Here is a 23,602-nt window from a genome sequence, read left to right as displayed (position 1 = left end):
CACACAGCTCATTGATGGAGCCTAATTTTTCTGCCAACTGACCCCCTTTTTGCCATTTTGTAAAGGTTGATTGATCAGTACCACTGCTGAAGTCTCCTTTCCCAATCGTCACACCTCAGTCCAGCTGCTGGTATTTTACATTCTAAGTAACCCCCCATTCTTCACACTACTGCAGGAAAACAGTCACAAATGAACACGACAGTACCATGTTTACTTCTACAGTGCATCTCACTGGTCACCTAATGTTAAATCCCTGTTATTTCTGGGGACACATTTGATCAGGGGTAGTCAAACTGTGGCCCTCCAGATGTCCATGGACTACAATTCCCATGAGCCCCTGCCAGCGGAATTGTAGTCCATGGACATCTGGAGGGCTGCAGTTTTTCTACCCCTGCATTAGATGGTCAGAGAGATTCTACTTTATTGCCTCCTTCTACAGTGACATGTCATTGAGCTTTATTCAGATTGTAGCCCCCAATTTATTTGGTTTCTTTTACTCTGACATTATCTCCAGTACATCTACTGGATATTCCTTATTATTATTTTCATAATATAACTGTGGCTAAAACAACAGTTAAAGTTTTTTCCCCCCTCTCTGGGTACTGTACCTTAGGGTTTGAGACCACAAGTCAAGCATACCTAATAAAATATTTTTCCTACCCTGTTTATGGTTTCTCCATCTGCACCATGAACTCGCAGCCAATTACTAAGATCAGGATCTTCAGCTCTTCTGCTAGTGATGTTAATGTGTGAGACAGACAAGCCAGGGGTATCTAGAACAAATAAATTAGAACAAATAAATAGAGACAAATAAATTAGCGTCTTTCTGTGAAAACACAGAATCATACCATTTAGATTAAACTTCCTACCATTCACCTAGGCTCTTAAATACAAAATTTCGCATCACATTTTTGTTCATGACTCTTCTGTAAATAAAATACAGTTGGGGTGGGTATTATTTTAGTAGCCAGAACATGCCAGGCTAGACTCATTTCTTTTTGGAAGCTAAATATGGGAGACCACCAAGGAAAATCAAGATTGTTATGCAGAGGAAGGTAACAGCAAACTGTTCATCTCTTGCCTTGAAAGCCCTTTGAGGGGTTGCCATAAGTCAGTTGCAACTTGACTGCACTTTATCATGTCCTATTTTACAATTTACCGTGAATGGTTATAAAATTTGCAAGTAGAAACAAGAGAAATGGATCCAACTAGCCATGAAAAAGTTATAGGAATCTCATTTTAAATGTGGGAGTGGGAGCTCCATTTCTGTGAATTAATTATAGGTTACTGCTTGTATAGAGATTTGTTGCTTGAATTGATTCATGAAGTCTTAAGAATTCTGACACTGGATTAAACTAAAGTCCATGTACCCACACTTTCTGTTCCCAGCTGTGATCAGCCAGATGCTATTGGGCAATCAAAAGCAGGATTATAAGGCCAATGGCCTTCCCAGTTGAGTGTCAAGTGCTTGAGACACACAACATGGGAAGGCTTCATGCCGTCCTTCTGGGTTCCCTCGTGGCATCTGCCTGGCCACTGTTGAAAACAATTGTTGGACTAAAGGGATTCTTGGTATGATCTTGTCAAACTCATTTTATGCTCTCATACTTTCCTTTAAAAAAAAAATATGATTTGAGATGTCAAAACTTTCAAAAGATGTAAATCAATACAAATACATGTGTAAAGAACAGCCTAGAGAAAATGCGAGTCAGGGGAGACACGAAAGATGTCTACTGAATTATGCATATTGTAGAGAGGATTTTCTTCCTCTCTCATAATACTAGAATCTGAGTTCATCCAGTAATGTGGGCAGGTGGGAGATTCAAGACAGGCACCTCTTCACACAGCAACTAGTTCCACTGTGGAACTTGCCACCACAGAATGTAGTGATGGCTGAAGACTTGGAAGGCTTTAAAATGGGACTGGACAGATTCATCGGGGACGGGGACTACCAATGGCAACTAAGCATGATATCTGCTCCCAATACCCGAGACTTTATAAGCACGAGTGGGAGGATGTGATGGCAGTCATCCTGCCTGTGGGCTTTCTAGAGGTAGATGGTCGGGCACCGTGTGAACAGAATGCTGAACTTGATGCACCATGGGTCTGATCCAGCATGGCTCTTAGGTTCTTAAAATTGGGCTTATTTAAAAGAAAAAGAAAAACCATAAATATTTCTGCTGTTTACTAGGAATATATAAATCCTGATACAGATTTAGATTTTAATTTGGAAAACACTTGTTTTACTGCAGCTGTAACAGTACCTGAAATAATAGGTGTGCTAGGGGGATAATAATGCTCTTCTTTCAGTGGACATACTACTGGTTAGCAAATGTGATAAAAGCACTTTTAACTCAGCTGACAAAGTAGCTGAAAAGAGGACAGAAGAGGGAGGGGGAGGAGTGCCTGGAAGGGCTCCAAGTGTACCAGCCTTATTCTGACATAAATTCCTGCTTTTATGGAACTGTTGTTTTTGAAAAGCCCAGTAGAGTACCTATTGGCCGAGTCCTAAGCTTCAGGTTTTGGATTTCATGTTCCTTTTCTTCTATCGCTTGATGCAACAAGGTTTGAAATTCTCTTTCCTTTTGGACCAGTTCTTCCAGTAGTCTGTTTGGAAGACAGAGAAACAAGGGGAGAATTAAACTTTATTTATTTGTTTTCTTAGATTTCTATACCTCCCTCCCATAAGGCTCACTTCACTGTGTTTGCCAAGCACCTATTAACATAAGTAAAAACTACAAACTACAGTACAGTATAGGCAATTCCCAAAAGTAATTCTATATGTTGTCAGTGCTAAACAAGACTCCAAAGCACAGACTATCTGCACTTTGAAAACACAGGAGACATCTATATGCCTATTTCTGAAGTTCCATTGAAACCTACAAAACTTACTTCCAAATAAATACATTTACTGTGCAGTTTCTACTGTTCCAGGAAAATTTGAATGAAATCACATCAGGTAAATATACTCTTGAAACTCTCCAACAATTTAAACTAAGAATTAGCAACCATGATTAAGTTGCATACTCAACTGCCTACCTAGACAACAGTGTATATTATATGTAATTATGAGCTATTATTTACAGGAAACTTTTGTTTTTTTAACGAACAGGGAAAAATCACAGAGAACAAGGGTGCACACACTGTTGGAGCAGCAGAGTGACCTTTTATAGGGCAAAATATATCCTGAGGCAGGCTGACTCACTGAAAGAGGACAATGAAATGATCATTCTACTGGAGGGAGACAAAGACATGGGAGTTGTTTGATGGCCGTACAAGCACCAGGCAGAAAAGGTGATGGGGAAGGTGAACAGACTAAAATATTGCTTGATCGTGTATAATGGCTGAAGGGGAAGCTGGGCTTGGGTATTGAGATTATTCCTGAGTGTATGAGTAGATCCTGGGTGATGTATTATTCTGCATTGCAAACAATTATTTAGAGGTTAGATATGAAGACAGGGAGGTATATAATAATATAACATAAATGAATATTGGAAATCGACTGGATATCCAGATGTTAAGAGTTACCTATTGGTTTCCAATTTTAATCTTCCAAGTTGAACGTTGAGGGATCTCTGGGCAGCCTGGGATTCATGGGATACTGTAGAGCTAAGGGTGCTCACACCTGAGGTAGCTATGTTACCATCATCTAAAACAAGGCAAGGTTGCTGAATTGTCTTGCTTGGAGGTTGCCCTTCATGTTCTTCACCTTCAATGTCATCCTGGTCTGCTGTATCGCTCTCTGATGCCAGACTGAAGTGTGTCCTCAGTTCTGTTATGAAAGAAAATGTGCTGTTAATTGTCTTGGCAATTAGATGAGAGGCAAGCATTAGGGATTTGTAATCTATGTTCTTTAAAGCTCTTAGCTCTCTGGAAAACACCTGAAGATGATGGATTGCACCCATTCCCCAGAATGGCACCAAGATAAAATCCCTGAGGGAAGAGAGGATAGCATTGCAGAATTGATTATATTAGGCAGAAAGATGAATCCATGGAGCTGAACATAGGGGAAAAATGGCCCAGAATGTTTAGCTCACAACCTTTGCTAGCTGCATGCCAAGAAGAAATAAGGCTGAACCTATATCACACTGGTAGGCATGCTTAGCTGATGAGTAGCTACTTGGTGCAGAAATGGTGACTGATAAATAGCAACATCTTAGTGCTCTGGCAGCTAGGAAAGGTGACTGTAAGCTGCTTCAGAAAGTCACAGTTTTACAGGTTGGTCTATGTACTCCAGAACTTTCAGACTTCACCTTTCTAGGTTCTCTGATGGAGGCATTCTTCAGCTGTCCCTATTCTTTTAAACTGAAGATCTGAGGTTAGAACTTGAATGCAAATCTTGTTTACTATTGAGCCCTGGCTCTTTCCCCAGCTGGATGGTTGCATGCTTATGCTTGTTTCCCTTTCTTCTGCCTATCAAAAAATTTCACATGGATCTAGTTTTTCTGAGGAGAGTCCTGACTTTGAATAACTCACCAGTTATTCAGTGTCTACAGGGAGGTAAGATGAAACAAACAAAGTTGCAACTACAATTCTAAGGAATAATTCTGAAATGTAAATGTTATGTACACTAAGTAGGTTTGGCAATGTTATGCTAATGACTGAAGTAGTTTTGTGCTTGTTTACGGAACAAATAAACCCCTCTGAATTACACATTGTGCAGAGAGGCCAGAGATTCAGCACCTATTAATACAACTAATTCAGAGTCTGACTAGTGTTTGCAGTACATCTTAACAGGCAACGCAGTCTTTTGCCTTGTTAAATGCTCAGTGTGGCTGCACACAGAATGGAAAGCTTTAGGGATTTTACAAAAATAATCTCTAAAGCTCTTTCCTGGTCACTAAACTGGAGCATTTTTTCATACAGCAAACGCTTTTATCTTTCCCTCCTGGCTTCAGGGGCTTATAGCTTTTTTTCAGGCGTCTGACCTCAGATATGTTCTTCAAACAATAAATCCATCTAGATAAAACTACACTTCCATTTTTCATTCTTCTAAATTCTGAAGCATTTATTAAAATGGACCTGTCACTTACACAAAAAGCACTCAAAGGTAAACGATGAACAAGTTTCAATCATTTTATCTCGGGGTTATGTGCCTGTCCTTGATTACTGTCTCCTTTTCTTCTACTCAGCAATACTACCAGAAAAGTTACCTTTTATCTGCCCCCATTCTCAGCTATATTTATTTAATGTATGCCCTGCTTTTCTTCAAAATGAGGACCCAAAGCACCTTATAACATTCTCGTCTCCACTCCCAACAACCGGTGAGGTAGGTTAGGCTGCGTATGTGTGACTGGTCCAAGATCTTACAATGTGGGCCATTCCGCACTCATTCAAAATTGCAGAATGGTTGCAAATTGAAATCGCTACTGTTTTGCTGTTATGCACAACGTCATTGACAATCTGCAACACTCCTGAAACCGATCCGCAAAAAGCGCTTCGTTGTAGCGCTTTCAGGGAAATCCCAAAAAGTGGATTCACCCTCCGGAAAGCGCTACACTCTTGCAACCAATCTGCAACACTAGCGGGAAAGTTCTGTGCGTTACCATTGTTGTGGTATCTGCAAAGTCCCTCCCCCTAGCTCTCTCCTCTGATCTTCCGGCGAAGCAATCACCATTTTTTTTTCTCGGAGCGAGCAGAGATCAACGCACCGGCGAGCCTTCGTTTACCCAGCGAGGCTTCCCTGGCTGCACTCCCTCCCCAGAGCAGTTTTAAGTCACCAAGCACCAAGCAACACACAGCCCTATTTGCTGGTTTATTTTCCCTTTATTTTTCACTCTATTTTACTTTGATTCCCGTGTATACTGTAGATATAAGCAACATATATCTATTAAAACTCTATGTATTCGATGATATGACATTGTTAATATTTCACTGTTTTCAGTTTTATAAAGTTTAACATGATAGTTAAACATGCTGGTAGTCCTATTGTAAAATACTGATCCTGTCCAAGTAACACCTCCATTTGTTTATTATAAAACTGCTTTTCCAATTTTAATAATTATTTTCTATGTCTGATAAGACAAAATGTGCTAAGGGTTTTTATTTCCTGACTTTAAGTAATTGTACATTGCCAGTCTCACCTGGAACCAGAATTGTAATAGCAGTCTGCACTGCTTTGCGAATTATGCTGTCCAGAGCAAACATCCAATGGGGCTTGATATTGTGATTTCTAAGAACTTTATTTACCTGGAAAGAGATACCAGAGTTAATATATTATTTTTAAATGCAGCTTTGGTGGAAACATTATAAAAGATAAGAAATATTTAAGTTTGGTTGTACTGTATCTTTCCTTCTGAGAAATTCTATTCCCATTCAGAGGAATAACAAAGAGCCTTTTGCTCTGCCACCTCCAACTGGCTGGTGATTCCTGGCCCCAAGGAAGCTTGCCTGACCTCAACCAGGGCCAGAGCTTTCTTTGTCCTGGCTCCCACCTGGTGGAACAAGCTCCCAGAAGAAATCAGGGCCCAAATGGAACCTGAACAATTCCACAGAGCCTGTAAAAGGGAGCTCTTCCACCAGGCATTTGGTTGAGGTCAACCAGAACTAACACCTTCCACGGGGGCCTCGAACCTCCCTCCCATGAACCTCGACATCCATGAGCTTCAATGTCTTGAACCAACCAACCACAGGTCCATTGTATGTTATGGTTATGAATTTACTGTTCTCACTGTTTATTATTGTTCCATTGTTATCTATGTTACCAATTTCTCTGTATAGTCCATGTTCCTATGTTTTTTGTGAACTGCCCTGAGCCTCTGGGGAGGCCGGTATATAATTGTAACAAACAAAACAAATAAATGAGCTACATTTTTTGGAAGACAAACTTGAATACACTTAAGTACCTGACCTTATTCCATGGCAAAGATGGCCCAAGTTAGATCTCAGAAGCTAAGCAGGACTTGCTCTGATTAGTATGGGAGACTACCAAGGAAATTCAGGATTGCTGCACAAAGTCAGACAATGGCAAACCACCTCTGGGTGCCTCTTGGCTTGGAAACTTTACATGGCCGCCATAAGTTGTTTGCAACTTGATGGTATCCTCTTCCACCAGCTGACCTTATGGTGGTCTGGCATACAAAAGTTTAGGATGATTAACTGACCACTTGGTATAATGGATTAATATAATGATTATTTGATTACACTGAAATAAATGTTCATCAACAAAACATCAATACGGGTGCCTTTTTGAGATAATGAAGTATAAAGTAAACCTACCTATTCATTAGAAAGAAATATAATGACTTAAATATTCTCTCTTCCTTCTTCTTTCTCAGCTCCAATTCCTCTTTGGTTTTCTAGCTCATAGTAAAATATAGTTTGCCTCCAAAGAAGAGCTTGGAAACCAGTTAAAATCAGTTGTTTGCTATTCTTTGTAAGCAAACAATGGTTTGAGTGAACAATTTGTTTACATGACTTAGGATGTAATGAGAACCAGGAAATTAGAGTCAGCCTCAGTGTGCAAGGGAAGAAATAAGGATGAAAGTTTACCACTATATCCATAATAGGCCAATACTTGATAGTTTTAATTACCGTAACACTTCAAAAACAGTATTTTCAGAAAACAAAACAAATAGTTAAGGACAAAAGGCCACTAAATACATGTTGGTCATCAGGAGAATTATTTTGGGTCACTATTTCCAAAGTATACATTTATATAAAAATGTATTTATGATATAGAACATAAAAGTTCATTCATTCGTTCATTCATTCATTCATTCCATTTGTATACCTCCCTCCCCTAAGGCTCAGGGTGGTTTACACAGAACTAAATAGAGTAAATACATTGAACTCAGTGATTATAATGAATGAAAGGTAACAATGATAATAATAAACAAAGAAATAACATTCTAATATAGTGAACAGTCTAACAGGCTCATGACTGTCACATAAGTTCAAGGGAGGGACGTTCAGCACCACAGTTGATGTTGTTTAGTTCCAATTGACCTCAATCAAATGTCTGGTGGAGGAGCTCCCTTTTGCAGGCCCTGCAGAACTGTTTTTGTTCATTTTAGCTCATATATTTTAATTTTAGTTCATGTATTCATCTCATAACTGAAAGTAGGTAACATCTGTAGTGGCATCCATGTTATTTATTTATTTATTTTATTAGATTTTTATACTGCCCTTCCATACAGCTCTGGGCAGTTTACGTATAACGTTGCAGGGGAGGGGTACATGGAACGATCTAACATATAACATAGTCAAAAATAACATCAACAATAATCCAACAGTGGTTCTGAATTGTAATCAACAACAATATAATGGGAACGATAGCTTAAATAGGCCCCCAGAGAGGTCACACTGGTTCAAGACATGGATGTCTGAGGAGGGACCTATGGATGTTGTTGGATTTTGTCGGTCTCTGGCAAATGCCTGGTGGAGGAGCTCCCTTTCACAGGCTCTATGAAGTTGTGGGAGTTCAGGCAGGTGGGGGCCAGGATAGAAAAAGCTCTCGCCCTCGTTGAGGACTGATGTGCTTGTTTGGGCCAGGGATCACCAGCCAGTTGGCGGTGGCAGAGCATAATGCTCTTTTGGGGGTACAGGCAGAAAGTCTCTCAAGTACACTGGGCCCAGACTGCATATGGCCTTGAAGGTAAGAACAAAACCTTAAGCCTGATCCAGAATTCAATTGGGAGCCAGCTGAGCTGTTGAAGTATAGGCCGGATGTGGGATCTCCATGGTGTATTGGTGAGAATCCTGGCCATGGCGATCTGAACCAATTGAAATTTCCAGGTCAAGGATAAGGGTAGGTCTACATATAGCAAGTTGCAGAAGTCCAGTCTAGAGGTGACCATCACGTGGATCACTGTGGCTAAGTATTCTGGTGCCAAGTAGGGTGCTAGTTGCTTGGCTTGGCATAGATGATAGAAGGCCTGCCACGCTACTCTCAGGACCTGTGCCTCCATAGAGAGGGAGGCATCTAGGATAACACCCAGGTTTCTGGTGAAGTGGGCTACTGCTAGACACACTCCATCCATGAATAAGCACGCTCCATGAATAAGCACGCTTCCTCGCTTGGACCCTTCCTACACAGCCACAGGACCGCTATCTTTGAAGGGTTGCGCTCCAGACGACTCTGCTTGAGCCATTTCGTCACTGCTTCCAAGCATCTGGCTAAGGTTTCTGAGGGGGAAATCCATCAGGAAGAGCAGCTGCTGACAGATCTAATTAGTATAAGCAGTGCTGACCCACCTAGCTGACGATGGAAGTCATCTGTCAGGGCAACTGGCACCGTTTCCACCCCATGGTCAGACCGTAAACCCAACTGAAATGGGTCAAGGGCTGAAGTTTTCTCCAGGAATGCTGATATTTGGTCCACAGCGGCCTTTTCAACTAACTTCCCCAGGAACGCTAGATGTGAGGCGGGAAATTTAATTGAAAAGGCTGCAGCAGACCAAATACTGGCATTCCTGGAGGAAACTTCAGCCCTTGACTCTTACTCTATGGCCTGAAGATTTATGCAGGTCCAGTACCTCAGATGCCAATGTGCAACTTGCTGCCTTTGTTTCTGCATTTTAGATGAGAACAGATACAGTGCAAGCATAGCTACGATCAGTTAGTAGTTTCCTTAATGCACAGAAGTACTTCATTTGAATATATAATAGTTTATTTATTTATATTTACATTTATAGGCCACACCTCTTGAGCCTATCATTCTGGGGCAGTGTACAGTATAATGAACAATAAAACCATAACAAGCATAAATACAGTTAAAAACTACTAAAAAGCTAACAGTACGATGTTATCAATTGAGTCATTGTCTGATAATCCTTCATGAGAAGAAGGATATAGGAGGAGAACCCAAAGCTGGCCTACAATGTTCTAGATCTTGCAGGCGTACTGGTCTCTTAGATACGCAAACACTAAAACCTTGAACTCAACTGGCAATCAACTGGTTGCAGGATTGGTCTTACACATGTCCTCCTTGGTATACTAATGAGGACAAGCAGCATTTTGAACCAGTTGTAATTTCTAGATTAAAGCCAAGGGCAGGCCCATATACAATGAGTTAGAATAATCTAGTCTAAAGATAACCATCATATGGATAACTGTGGCCAGGTGCTCTGGGGCCAGATAGGGCACCAGTAGCTTAGCTTGGTAAAGACAGAAAAATGCCAGCTTTGTGACTTTCGTGACTTGAGCCTCTACAGACAAGGTGCAGCTGTCAGTTTGGTGTAGTGGTTAGGTGTATAGCCAGTTTGATATAGTGGTTAGAAGTGTGGACTTCTAATCTGGCATGCCGGGGTTCGATTCTGCACTCCCCCACATGCAGCCAGCTGGGTGACCTTGGGCTTGCCACGGCACTGATAAAATTGTTCTGACCAAGCAGTGATATCAGGGCTCTCTCAGCCTCACCCACTCCACAACAGGGTGTCTGTTGTGGGGAGAGGAAAGGGAAGGTGACTGTAAGCCGCTTTGAGCCTCCTTCGGGTAGAGAAAAGAGGCATATAAGAACCAACTCTTCTTCTTCCTCCTCCTCTTCTTCCTCCTCCTCCCTTGAACCATCCCACCGTGGCCTCAAAATATCTGGCCAGTGAATTTGAAGGGGCATTGGGTCAATTGTCTATTAGTAGTTAGAACTGGGTATCATCCGTGCATTGGTGGCACCCAAGCCCATAGCTCTGGATCAGCTGGGCAAGAGAGTGCATAAAGAGGTTAAATAATGTTAGGGAGAGAATCACTCCCTGCAGATCTCCACATTGGCAGAGATGCAATTGATTTTCCCTGATGTCTAACCTGTATCCATGGAGAAGGGTGGTAACATATCCCCCATATCCCTGCATATCCCTGCATCGATGAGGCAGTGAGGAAGAAGCTTATGGTCTACCATATCAAACACTGCCATAAGATCTAGTAATACAAGCAGCACTGTACTACCTTTGCCCAGCTGTCTCTGGAGATTGTCCATCAGGACAATGAAAGCAGTCTCTACCCCATGGCCAGAATGGAAGCAAGATTGGAATGGGTTAAGGACCAATGCTTCCTGTAGACATGCTAGCAACTGGCCCATGGCCGCCCTCTCAACCACCTTCCCCAGGAACACAAGATATAACACAGGGCGATAGTTGGCTGGGTCACATGGGTACGGTGATGACTTCTTCAATAGAGGGAGAACCACCGCCTCCTTTAGACCATTCAGAAAGGTCCCTGTAGTGAGGGACCAGTTTATTATCTACCAAAGTGGTCCTCCCATTGTCTCATCACTCATTTTAAGGACCCATGATGGACAGGGATCTAGAGGAGTGGTCCCCAACCCCTGGTCCGGGGACCAGTACCGGTCCGTAGATCAGTTGGCATCGGGCCACGGCTCCTCCTCATCCTCCTCCCCAGCTGCTGCCTTGGGGGCTGCCCTGCCACTCTGCCACCGGCTCACCTTTGGTGCTCTCCGGCGGCCGCCATAGCTGGGGCTCCCCCTCGGCGTGGCACTGTGCAGCTGCTGCTAGCAGCGCCCCCAGCAGGTGGCAGGAAGTCAGGGGCGCTGGCCGGAAAGCAGCGGGGCTGGGGCTCGGGCGGTGGCGTTCCTCAGCAAAAGACTACCCCCCCAGGCCTCAGTAAAATTGTCAAGCGTTGACCGTTCCCCGGTGATAAAAAGGTTGGGGACCACTGATCTAGAGCAGTGGTCCCCAACCTTTCTGAGGCTGGGGACCGGCAGGGCATCGGGCCACGCCCGCGCATCGAGCCGCGCCCGCGCATCGGGCCGCACCCGCGGGCCGTGCCAGCGCATCGGGCCACGCCCGTGCATCGGGCCGCGCCCGCGCGATGCACACCTTGATTCCCTCTCCCCGCCCTCCCTCAGTAAGAAGCTTCCCGGGCCGCAAGCTTGCGGCCTGGGAAGTTTTTTACTGCGGGGGGGGGGGCGGGGAGAGGGAGCCGCGGCCCAGTGCCATGGCCTTTGCGGCCCGGCACCGGGCCACAGCCCGCAGGTTGGGGACCACTGATCTAGAGGACAGGTGGTAGGCCTCACTGAAGCTAGCAACCTATCCACTTAAGTCTGGGTAAGTGGCCTCAAGCAGTCAAAAATCCCCTCCCAAGGTCTAGCTTATTTATTGCTATCAACTACTGGAGGAAGACTGCGATGGAACTGTGAGATCTTATCTGTGAAATAGTTCACAAACGCCTCACAGCTTATGTTCAATTTATTAACCTTTGGCGCCTTTCTTCTAGGGTGGTGAGTTACCCTAAATAATTAAGATGGATGTGATCTTGCAGATGTGATAGCAGTGGCATAAAACTATCTTTGCCACCTTCACCATCATCTCATAGGCTCTCATAATCATCCTATAATAAGATGTTTTCGATGCTACTTCATTTTCCTCCAAACTTGCTCTGTCTCACCTCCTGTTTCCTTCAGCGCAGCTCCTCTGTATATCAGGGGGCTGGCTTAGGTCAGAGGAAGAGAGGGCATCAGGGAGTGACTGCATCAATCATTTATATGTTAATTAAGAACATTTTCTAATATTTTAATAATCTAAATTACAGAGATTTGGCTGCCAGTGATTTAAGATACTTGACTATCATGCAGTTAGGAGTCTAATAAAAAAGAATCTATGCCACATTTTCTGGCTTAGAAGACCACTAGGTGCATTGTCTGTTCAATTTCTATCCCACCATTCCTCCAAGAATCTCAGGTGAGTCTACATGGTCCTACTTCCATTCATCTTTACAGTGAACCAAATGAGGCAAGTCAGGCAAAGAGAGGGTGATTGCCTTGGGTCACATAGTGAACTTCAAGGTTGAGCCAGAACTGAACTTTCTTGGGTTTGGTAACAAAAAGTCTGGTGCTGCCCATTTAATCTTCCTGCCAGAAAAAGTCTCTGGCATAGTAATTTGTGATGCAATTCTGAGAACACTTTATTGGGACTAAGACCACTGAATGCAGCTAAATAGACCAGATTGGAATGCCACTGCAACTCTCAAATATTATTATATTTTATATTGTTCAATTTGAAGTACAGTTTAGCAAAAGCTGGCCACAAGTTCACCTAGATGTAAGGCCCAGTGTGTCAGCGGGGCTAAAAGTGGTCCCTATCCCATTTTTTCTAATGGGGCTTTGTTACAACTAACTTGTAATATTGTTTTAAGTGAATTGAGCAAGTTCTTCAGAATACTATTTACAGAAAGTAGCAATGTAGCAGGGAAAAAAGTATACTTACTGCATCCTGAAAACCAAAGAGTACCAACTGAACCTGGCTGATGCCATGACTGTCAAAGTCTAGCTCCAGTTTCAGCTTTGAAAGTGTATTTGCAATGATCTTGCGATCAGTTGACCTGACAAATTCTCTTAGGCTTGCAACTAAAGTTGTGATGTGTTCCCATTTCAGTTTAGGCTCTTCAGCTCCCTGGTAGAACAATAAAGAGTAGCTAATTATAGCTGTATAATCATGTCGGAAAGAATAATGAAAATGCAAAAAGCACATTTTGCCTAAGCCTTGTGGCTGTGCGACTTCCATTTATACATTTCAATGAGGTTTCCACAGGAAAGTCTATTACAAATGTTGCAGCTGGCTAATGAGTGGGTGTTATATCCTCCCCCCCACCAATGTTCTCATAGCTGAGTGGTATATGAAATAGAAATTACGTAGCAAGACAAAGGTGAGGGAAGCAGACAGGGTTTCATAATGATGTAGCAAGGATGGGATAGAAAAAGTTTAATTGGCAGCCGAGTGTGAAGATAAGGTCAGCAGTAGAAAAGAGACTTTTGAAGAAAAAGTGGATATAAAAGATCTAAAGAAAATAGCTTGATGAACAGACTTATGGAAGTCTGTTAAAGTCATCATGAAGCATGGCTTTAAAAAAGCCACAAAAATGGAAACAGAAGAATAGAATACTATTACCAGTGATCATGAAAATAATAATCCAAACTGCAAAGTAGATCATTATCATCCATCATCCACTAGGAGCATTTTCAGGATTACCCTACAAAATGACTGTCCCATAGTTGTATGGCTCCTTTAAGTACAGAAGGATAGAAAGTTGGCCAGTGTTGAGGCTCCCAAGATTGGGAAGCAGGAGGGGAGGCCAAAAGGGGGGCGGGTAGTCCCAGAGGCCAAAGAGACACTAGCTGTGGCACCAGAACTGGGAGAGGTAGCAAGCACAGCAGAAGACAGATTCAGGATACAGGATAACTTTGACATGCTGGAAAACTGAGCTAAAATGAATAAAGGGAACTTCAGTAGTGAAAAATATAATGTTCTGCATCTAGATAGGAAAAATCAAACACATCATTATAGGATGGGAGAGACCTGTCTTGGCAGTAGTATGTGGAAAAAGTATATAGGGGTCTTAGTACACCATACATTGAACATGAGTCAGTAATGTGACACAATGGATAAAAAGGCAAAAATATAAAAAGAAGTATAGCGTACAGATTGTGCAAGGTGATGGTACCATTTTACACTGCACTGGTTAGACCTCACTTAGTGAGGTCTGACACTGCCCAGTAATGCGACTGTGTTCATTTTTGGGCACGACAGTTGAAGAAGGATGTAGTCAAACTGGAGTACATCCAGAGGAGGGCAATGAAAATGGTGAGGCGTTTGGAGACCAAGATGTATGAGGAAAGGTTGAGAGAGCTTAGTCTGTTCAGCCTGAAGAGAAGACGGCTAAGCAGTGATAGGATAGCCATTTTGAAGTACTGAGGGGCTGTCACATAAGAGCAGTGGTCCCCAACCTGCGGGCCGTGGCCCGGTGCCGGGCCACGAAGGCCTTGGCGCCGGGCTGCGGCTCCCTCTCCCCGCCCCCCCTGCAGTAAAAAACTTCCCAGGCCGCAAACTTGCGTCCCAGGAAGCTTCTTACTGCGGGAGGGGGGAAGAGGGAATCAGGGCCGCGCATGCGCGCATGCGCAATGCGTGGCCCGGCTGCGCATGCGCAATGCGTGGGCAGGCAGTTGCCCTGCTGGTCCCCAGCCTCAAAAAGGTTGGGGACCACTGACATAGAGGATGGAGCAGAGTTGTTTCTCTTGCCCTAGAAGATCGGACCAGAACCAATGGGATTAAATTAATTAAAAATAATAAATAAATAATAATAATAATATTTATTCTAGTAGCCTCTTGTGGCACAGAGTGGTAAGGCAGCAGTCATGCAGTCTGAAAGCTCTGCCTATGAGGCTGGGAGTTCAATCCCAGCAGCTGGCTTAAGGTTGACTCATCCTTCCGAGGTTGGTAAAATGAGTACCCAGCTTGCTGGGGGGTAAATGGTAATGACTGGGGAAGGCACTGGCAAACCACCCCATAATGAGTCTGCCATGAAAACGCTAGAGGGCGTCACCCCAAGGGTCAGACATGACCCTAGTTCAGTGGTGGAATCAGCTGCCTAAGGAGGTGATGAGCTCCCCCTCATGGCAGTCTTCAAGCAGCGGCTGGACAGCTGCTTTTCATGTATGCTTTATACTGATCCTGCACTGAGCAAGTGGTTGGATTAGATGGCATCTATGTCTTATGTATGACTTATGATGATGTGCTTGCACAGCAAGCATTTATTTCAATACATACAATCCAATCTTAAATGTACCATTTATCTGAATGTACCTGAGTTAAGGCTTCCATCAAGTTCCTTGCCACTTTATCTTGATCTTCTGTTAAAATTCTGTGAAGTGTGGCTCTCCGTTCACTGTCTTTTTTTAGCATGAAGAAGCCAGAATCCTTCTCCTCTGGTGAAGGAGGAGCACTGTGATCCTCAAAATTCTCATCTGGGATGCTGTACTTACAAAATATAATGTTAAAAATGTAATAAAAACAACAAAATTGTGGTTTAAATAGTTCTTTCTTCATTTGTAAACTAACACAAATGAAAGTTACCTTAGAAAAAGAGACCTAAGCCCCTTTGCATCCTTATCTCCACAGGACTTGGCTCTCATTTTAAATGCAAATGGGTCAAGTTTTAATTCAGTGTCAGGTGAAACTGAACCATATTCACTGCTGCTGCTTGTATCTTCTACCAAAACAGGAACAGGCAAAGATATGCTTCGAAGATATTCTGTTCATCAAAGGGAAATACCCAGAAAATTAATGCAGTTAAGGTCTTACACAGAATCCAAATTATCATAGTCATTGAATATGATTTATTTATATAAATATAAATATATCATATATGCAGCCTTTCCACCCAACTTAAGGTCCCCAAGGCACTTCAACTATCAGAACTTTAAAACACCTGGTTCAGTGTCATCTATTCAGATTGCCTATATCACTTCTGAGATTCTTATACAGAGAAAGAGCTAGATTCATATCTACAGACCTACAAGATTTTGGAGGTGTAAACTTTCAAGGATCAAAACTTCATTAGTTGGAGATCAGATGAAGCTTTAATTCTTGAGAGCTTATATTTCAAACAGTTTGCTCATTTTCAATGTACTACTGGACCTGCTATCAAAGTTGCCAAGGATGAGGCCTAGAATCTCCTGCATGGAAGTGATGCGCTACCAACTGAGCCACAGATGTTCCCCAAAAATGAATTTGTGAAGGATTATTTTCACAAATGGCTTAGGACAATGTTCTTAGACCTGGATCATTTATATGCTAATATCAAAAAGTCCTGCTGCATTCAGTGTTTAAGACTGCATATTCAACAGCATAAATTTTGAACATGGGTAGGCTAAATGAACCTAAAACTTAATTAAAACTTTGGTTTCTCTGACCCTAAGTGATAGAGTTTATCATGGTGGTGGCTTATGAGAAAATAAAACCCCCAATTTCTTAGACTATTAACAGATTTCATTATACGTAAGAGAAAGATCCAAGCGTTATCCTTACCATTTGATCCAACAGAGAGTGCTATGAAAAAGGGAGGAAAAGGAAATGTTAAAAAATTCAAGGCTTAAGAAGAACCAATATTATCAATTACTTAAAAAATAATGAGAACATTGTGGATGATACAAAGTTCTATTATTTTAAAATATTATAAAAAAGTACTTATTAGGATAAAGTTAGTCAGATTCATGGCTGAGCTTTGTAGAAGTCAAAGAAACAGGCTAATTAGGTCTTATGTCCTTTTGTGAAAATAAGTTAAAAATTATTATGAAGCCTTTAAAGCATTTACTGAACTAAATTCAAATTCATAGCTGAAAGCCACATTTATTTATAATTTTAAGTATGCTAATGCGATCTTACTTGTATTTCTGCTTTGAAGAGCTGTGATTAGTAGCTATGTTAATCACTACTCAAACGACCTTAAGTTCTCCCTGCTAGACCTAAATATGTCTTTACCTGTTAGCTTTGATTGAGACTTTCTTTTTCTGCTTGTGACTTTTAAGAACTCATCAACAAGAAGCTCATTAGCACAGGTTCTCTTGTCTGGATCTGGCTCAAAACAGCGTAGTATGAAGGCTTTTGCCTCTGCTGACATGGACTCAGGAATCTCTGGGTGTATTTTGAACATTCCAACCTAATAAATATAGATGGAGTAGCTATGTTAACTTCAGTTCAGTATCTAACCAGTCACAGACCAAAACAATAGTATACTATGGAGCATAGAATCAGTCTATGACCATGTACATAAAGAACTGAACTATAGGAGCATCAATTTCACAGCCTATTCATTCACTGCCTCTTGGTAGCTTCTTCTTTTTTCCTATTCTCTTAGACCAGTTTATGCACTAGAGGTTTCATGCCGGGCTGCAGCCTGGAATTTTAGTTGTGGCAGGTAGCCCCACCTCTTCTTGCACCCACACGGGGGAGCATTTGGCCTGGTGCTCCTCATTTGCCCCCGGTTTTTGATCCTGCACGAGAACTGGGGCAGTGACGTTCCCACTGCATAAACAGTCTTAGAGGCTCCTTTACAAGAACAGACAAGAATTTTAAAAGCAAACTGAGAAACATGTTAGTATTACATTTTCTTCTTTTTTAATTCAAATAAACAACTACCACAAATGCATTCTCATTTCCAAACTAGATATAATGGTGACCATGGGTCCTACTTGCAGCTGTTACCACCATTTGAGAGAAAAATCCAGCCATTTAAAAATGTTACAATGACCCAATCCTGATCAGACCTGTAATACAGTGGGAACAAATTTTAAAAAGTGGTGATGGGAAGAAAAATTTCAACCCAGAACATTTTGCATAACAAAATAGGTTGAAAAAAGAAAACCTATGTAGAAATATCAAGGTCCATTCCAAAAAAAGCTAAAATTGTTATTTTATTTATTTATTATATTTATATATTAAATCAGACTATCTTTAATCAAATTATAAATATTAAAAACTGTGCATAAAAATCCACCAACTTCAGTTACTTGCCCAAGTGGAAAAAAACTTTTTGTATTATAGAATCAAAGACTTGGAAGGGACCTCCAGGGTCATCAAGTCCGACTCCCTGAAGAATGCAGGAAATTCACATCTACCTGCCTAATTTCATGCCCAGATGATGCCCCCCCAAACCTCCCCCCTAGAATCCATGGCTAGTCTGGTGTGGAAGAAATCTGCCTCTTGACCCCAAAGGGGAAATCAGCAGTTCCATGGGCATGCAAGAAAGGGCCACAAGAACCAAGGATTGGCACAATCCCTTCTGCTCAGCCACTTACAATCTGCCTAAATTGGAATAATGGAATCAGCACTTATTTGAGGTCATCAAGCCTCTGCTTAAAAAGTTCCAGGGAAGAAGAACCCACCCCCTCCTGGGGAAGCCTGGTCCACTGAGGAAACATTTGTCAGGAACTTCTTCTGGATGTTTAACCAAAAATTATTTTGAATTAATTTAATCCCATTGGTTCTAGTCCTACTCTCTAGGGCAGGGGTAGTCAAACTGCGGCCCTCCAGATGTCCATTCGCTGGCAGGGGCTCCTGGGAATTGTAGTCCATGGACATCTGGAGGGCCGCAGTTTGACTACCTCTGCTCTAGGGCAACAGAAAACACCTCTGCTCCATCTTCTATGTGAAAGCCTTTCAAGTACTTGAAGATGGCTATCAGAACAGTCATCTTCTCTCCAGGCTAAACAGACCAACCTTTCCTCATACATCTTGGTTTCTAAACCACTCACCATTTTTCTTGCCTTCCTCTGGACACACACCAGTTTGTCTATATTGTGGTGCCCAAAACTGAGCACAGTATTATGAGGTCTAACAAGAGCAGAGTAAAGCAGTACCATCGCCTCACATGATCTGGATATTATACTGCTTTTGACACTGCCCAAAGTAGAATCATTAGAGTTGGAAGGGTCCACACAGGCCATCTAGTCCAACCCCCTGCTCAACACAGGATCAGCCCAAAGCATCCTAAAGCATCCAAGAAAAGTGTGTATCCAACCTTTGCTTGAAGACTGCCAGTGAGGGGGAGCTCACCACCACCTTAGGCAGCCTATTCCACTGCTGAACTATCCTGACTGTGAAAAATCTTTTCCTGATATCTAGCCTATATTGTTGTATTTGTAGTTTAAACCCATTACTGCACATCCTTTCGTCTGCAGCCAACGGAAACAGCGTCCTGCCCTCTTCCAAGTGACAACCTTTCAAATACTTAAAGAGGGCTATCATGTCCCCTCTCAACCTCCTTTTCTCCAGGCTGAACATTCCCAAGTTCTTCAACCTATCTTCACAGGGCTTGGTCCCTTGGCCCCAGATCATCCTCGTCACTCTCCTCTGTACCCTTTCAATTTTATCCATGTCCTTCTTGAAGTGAGGCCTCCAGAACTGCACACAGTACTCCAGGTGTGATCTGACCAGTGCCGTATACAATGGGACTATGACATCTTGTAATTTGATGTGATGCCCCTGTTGATACAGCCCAAAATGGCATTCGCCTTTTTTACCGCTGCATCACACTGCCTGCTCATGTTTCGCTTACAATCCACAAGTACCCCAAGGTCTCGTTCACACACAGTGTTACCTAGAAGCATATCCACCATCCAGTAGGCATGCTTTTCATTTTTCTGACCCAGATGTAGAACTTTACACTTATCTGTATTAAATTGCATCTTGTTCTTATTTGCCCATTTTTCCATTGTGTTCAGTTCTTGTTGAACTCTGTCTCTATCTTCTGGAGTATTTGCCAGTCCTCCCAATTTGGTGTCATCTGCAAACCTGATGAGTAGTCCCTCCACCCCACTCATCTAGATCATTAATAAATATGTTTAAAAGTACCAGACCAAGCACTGAGTCCCCTGCTACTTACCTCCCTCCAGTCTGATGAAACACCATTGACAACAACTCTTTGAGTGCGGTTCTTTAACCAATTCCCTATCAACCTAACTATCTGAAAATCCAGATTGCAGTCCTTCAATTTATCCATCAGAACATCATGAGGAACCTTATCAAAAGCTTTACTAAAATCCATGTAAACGGCATCAACTGAATTTCCACGATCCAGCAAACCTGTTACTTAGTTAAAGAAGGAAACCAGGTTGGTCTGATAGGACCTGTTGAAGACAAATCCATGCTGACTTCCCTGGATCCCCAAATTGTCCTCCAGATGTTTGCAGATTGCTCTCTTTAATATCTGCTCCATTATCTTAATCAAATACTATTTGCTTTCTTAGCCAAGTCACACTGTTGATTTATGTTTAGTATATCGTCTACTAAGACCCCTAGATCCTTTTTACATGTACTAATGCCATGACAGGACTCCCCCATACGATACTTGTTTGTGATTTTCAGTATTTCTCTTTTAAGAAATTCCCATCCCTCTTGAACTCCCATTTCCTTAAGTTTTTCTGACCATTGGATTCTACCCAGTATAACTTTGTTTGTTAAAATTTACCTTAAATCCAGTTTTTATGTGTCTAACTACATACAGTTTCCCTCTTCCCCAAGATTGTAAATTCCAAAAGCATATGTTAACTACTACGAAGTGTGCCCACTGCTTCACCTCATCAACCGGTTTCTCCCTATTGGTGAGATTTAGGTCTAAAATTACAGACCCCCTAGTTATCTACTCCACCTTCTAGGAAATGAAGTTGTCAGCAAGACAAGTCAAGAACTTCTTGGACTTTTCATTTTTAGCAGAGCTGGTCTTCCAAAGGATATCTGGGCATTTGAAATCACCCACTACCACTGTGTCCCACCTCTTTGAGAACTTTGTAATCTGGTCTAGGAGTATAACATCCAATTACATTTGTACACATGGGGTTGTCACACACTGATACACACCCCAAAATACGGTCAAAATAGGGAAAATATGCTTTGTAGGGTAAAACATTCCCTATTTTGACCCTTTTTGGGGGTGGGTTCTTGGCCAGGATATTTCTACTTTTTGTTGTGGACATACTGATACATACCTTCCCTATGATCTGTTATTAATAACATCAAACACATGTTAATTTAACATGTTTCAAATGTGAGGTCTTCCTCAGTGGTTTAAAAATCATATCATGCAGAGTGTTAAAATTACAACAAGATTATTTGATTTTTATCTTTTTGATAGATGAAAAACTCAATGCCTATCTATGTGAACATAAATCTAACCTTAAACATTGCTGCCTGTGGTTCGCCTAGTTCATAAAATGGAGGTTTTCCTGTGGCCATTTCAATAATGGTGCAACCCAAAGACCAGATATCAGCAGCCTTCCCATAGCCTCTTGGTCCTTTATCAATGATTTCTGGTGCCATATACTGAAGAGTACCTGTTTAAAACAAACATCCATTTCACTTAGGCAAGAAGTTTCACAATTAAAGAATAAAATGAAATTCCTAGCCTTAACTTAAAAAGTTCTAAATGATATTCCATATGTACTTTAGACTATTCAAAGCATTAACATACATTATTTGTGTATTCCTTTAAACATCACTGTAGTAGTATCAACTTTATATCCGGTAGGAAGGGAGAGGGGGAGAGAGTGAACATTATTGGTTTTCCTAATACCACTTGAACAGTACATAACACAGGTAAGATGAGAATCATGGACTTCCAATTCATAGCTCTCGGCCCATATCAATATTCTTTGTACAGCAATATTCTTTCCCGACAACTCGGACTGCTGAATCACAAAAGGTAAAGGATTGGTTCCTATGAGTTTGTTACAGTATTAAAACTTCCTCTCTAGTGCAAAAATCTTTTCTCGCATGTTTCATGGGAGGATGATACTTTGTTCCCCAGGAAGGCTCTGCCATTACTAGAATTCATAGCTTCCAGGCCAGTGTTTTCTCCAATACTGCAAATCCATTTTTGTACAAGATCACTATATTGACTAGAATCTAGTGTACATTCTTGATATCTTAATAAGTTCCTGAATGAGTTTCCTTTATTAGAAGGAAAACATACCAGTGAATGTTTCAGTACATGGGTTTATTCCAGCAAGTCTCTTTGATGTTCCAAAATCTGAAATCTTTAGCACTCCACTGTACGTGTTAATAAGTACATTGTCACCCTAAAGGAGAGAACATTTGGGATAATCATATTCACTAATATTCAATATGACAAAACAGACTGTAGTTAAAACAAAAGTATATATATGTAAATTATACAAGAGAATTAACAGCACAATCCTATTGGCATTGGGAGCCAACTGACTTCCATACTGGTGGTTCCCAAAGTGTTTTCAGGGTACAAACATCCCACACTAGTTCCTCTGATAAAAACATGGTGGCTGGATGGGTTCTCAGTGCACAGTTCCACTGGTTAAAATGCTGGCATAGCCTACTGGCACCCATGAGAGGCCAAATATCACAACTTCCTATGCTGCCATTGCCATGTTCAAGCAGCACAGGATGCTGATCAAGTAGGCATCTGATTATTCCAGCCACACCTCTCTGCAGCACCCAATCATGCCCCCCCCGGCTCTGCAAATGGTTCCAGGAGATTGCCCCACAACCCCTACGTTAGGGTGCATTGCACAGAATGCTGTTTGGCATCTCCCTGTTCTGTGAACTTAGAGCAAGTGGCAAGTGCACACCCATCTTGTTGGTGGGAATACAGATGGGATACTTTGCACCACTGGGTGAGCTCTTGGAGGACAAACACCACAGGGAGTGTTGGCCCCAACATGTATACCAGTTCTCCTGCCAGCATTCCATGGGACAGCTGCATACACACAAAGCTAAGTACAGCAACCTATCCCCAGCCCACAACCCCCTTGGCCAAGAACTGTGGACATGCCTCTCCAAACCTGGCAGCATAGGATTCAGCAGCAGTCACCTTAGAGCACTTGGGATCTGTGACCCAGTGGGACCGATGTGTTGGGGCATGCTCAAGACTGCTGTCAGGAAGGGGAGCCAAGGTGGATGCTTCTCCACAGCTGAGGTGCTCCTAGAGCAATCCCAGATCTTTTCAGCAAGAGCCCCATCCCCTATAACATTGGAAAAGGTGCAGAAAAAAGCAACTAAAAGCAACCTACTGAAGGGATACATTCGCATCGGTTACTGCCTGGGCACTCTTGTTCATAGTCTACTACCACCTAGTGCCTAGGTCCATATTCCCTAGTGCAGGGGTAATCAAACTGTGGCCCTCCAGATGTCCATGGAATACAATTTCCATGAGCCCCTGCCAAGCAAATCCAGCAGGGGCTCATGGGAATTGTAGTTTATGGACACCTGGAGGGCCGCAGTTTGACTACCCCTGCCCTAATGATTGGAGCTAATATCATCAACCAACTACATATCCTGACCCTTAGGAGGCACATGGCAATGGCATCCTAAATCCATCCTAAGCCACAGGGTGCACCTAGAATAAT

General features: G+C 42.2%; 1 protein-coding gene across 3 annotated transcripts in view; it reads right to left on the bottom strand.

Moving 5' to 3' along the window:
* Nucleotides 1–23,602, bottom strand: part of MAP3K5 (mitogen-activated protein kinase kinase kinase 5) — a 149,479-nt gene that overhangs the window by 4,932 nt on the left and 120,945 nt on the right. For all 3 annotated transcript variants that reach the window (XM_077351694.1, XM_077351684.1, XM_077351705.1), the window contains exons 18-28: nt 22,195–22,300; nt 21,399–21,556; nt 17,208–17,385; nt 16,755–16,775; nt 15,801–15,978; nt 15,531–15,699; nt 13,158–13,343; nt 6,084–6,189; nt 3,529–3,772; nt 2,495–2,607; nt 661–773 (exon numbers count right to left, since the gene is read on the bottom strand). In XM_077351694.1, the coding sequence (XP_077207809.1) occupies nt 661–773; nt 2,495–2,607; nt 3,529–3,772; nt 6,084–6,189; nt 13,158–13,343; nt 15,531–15,699; nt 15,801–15,978; nt 16,755–16,775; nt 17,208–17,385; nt 21,399–21,556; nt 22,195–22,300 (1,572 nt within the window). The remainder of the gene's footprint in view (nt 1–660; nt 774–2,494; nt 2,608–3,528; nt 3,773–6,083; nt 6,190–13,157; nt 13,344–15,530; nt 15,700–15,800; nt 15,979–16,754; nt 16,776–17,207; nt 17,386–21,398; nt 21,557–22,194; nt 22,301–23,602) is intronic.

This window comes from Paroedura picta, chromosome 1 (genome assembly GCF_049243985.1).
Source record: "Paroedura picta isolate Pp20150507F chromosome 1, Ppicta_v3.0, whole genome shotgun sequence".
Classification (NCBI taxonomy): domain Eukaryota; kingdom Metazoa; phylum Chordata; class Lepidosauria; order Squamata; family Gekkonidae; genus Paroedura; species Paroedura picta.
The sequence above is the reverse complement of the archived record's forward strand: the minus strand, read 5'-3'. Positions and strand labels throughout refer to the sequence as shown.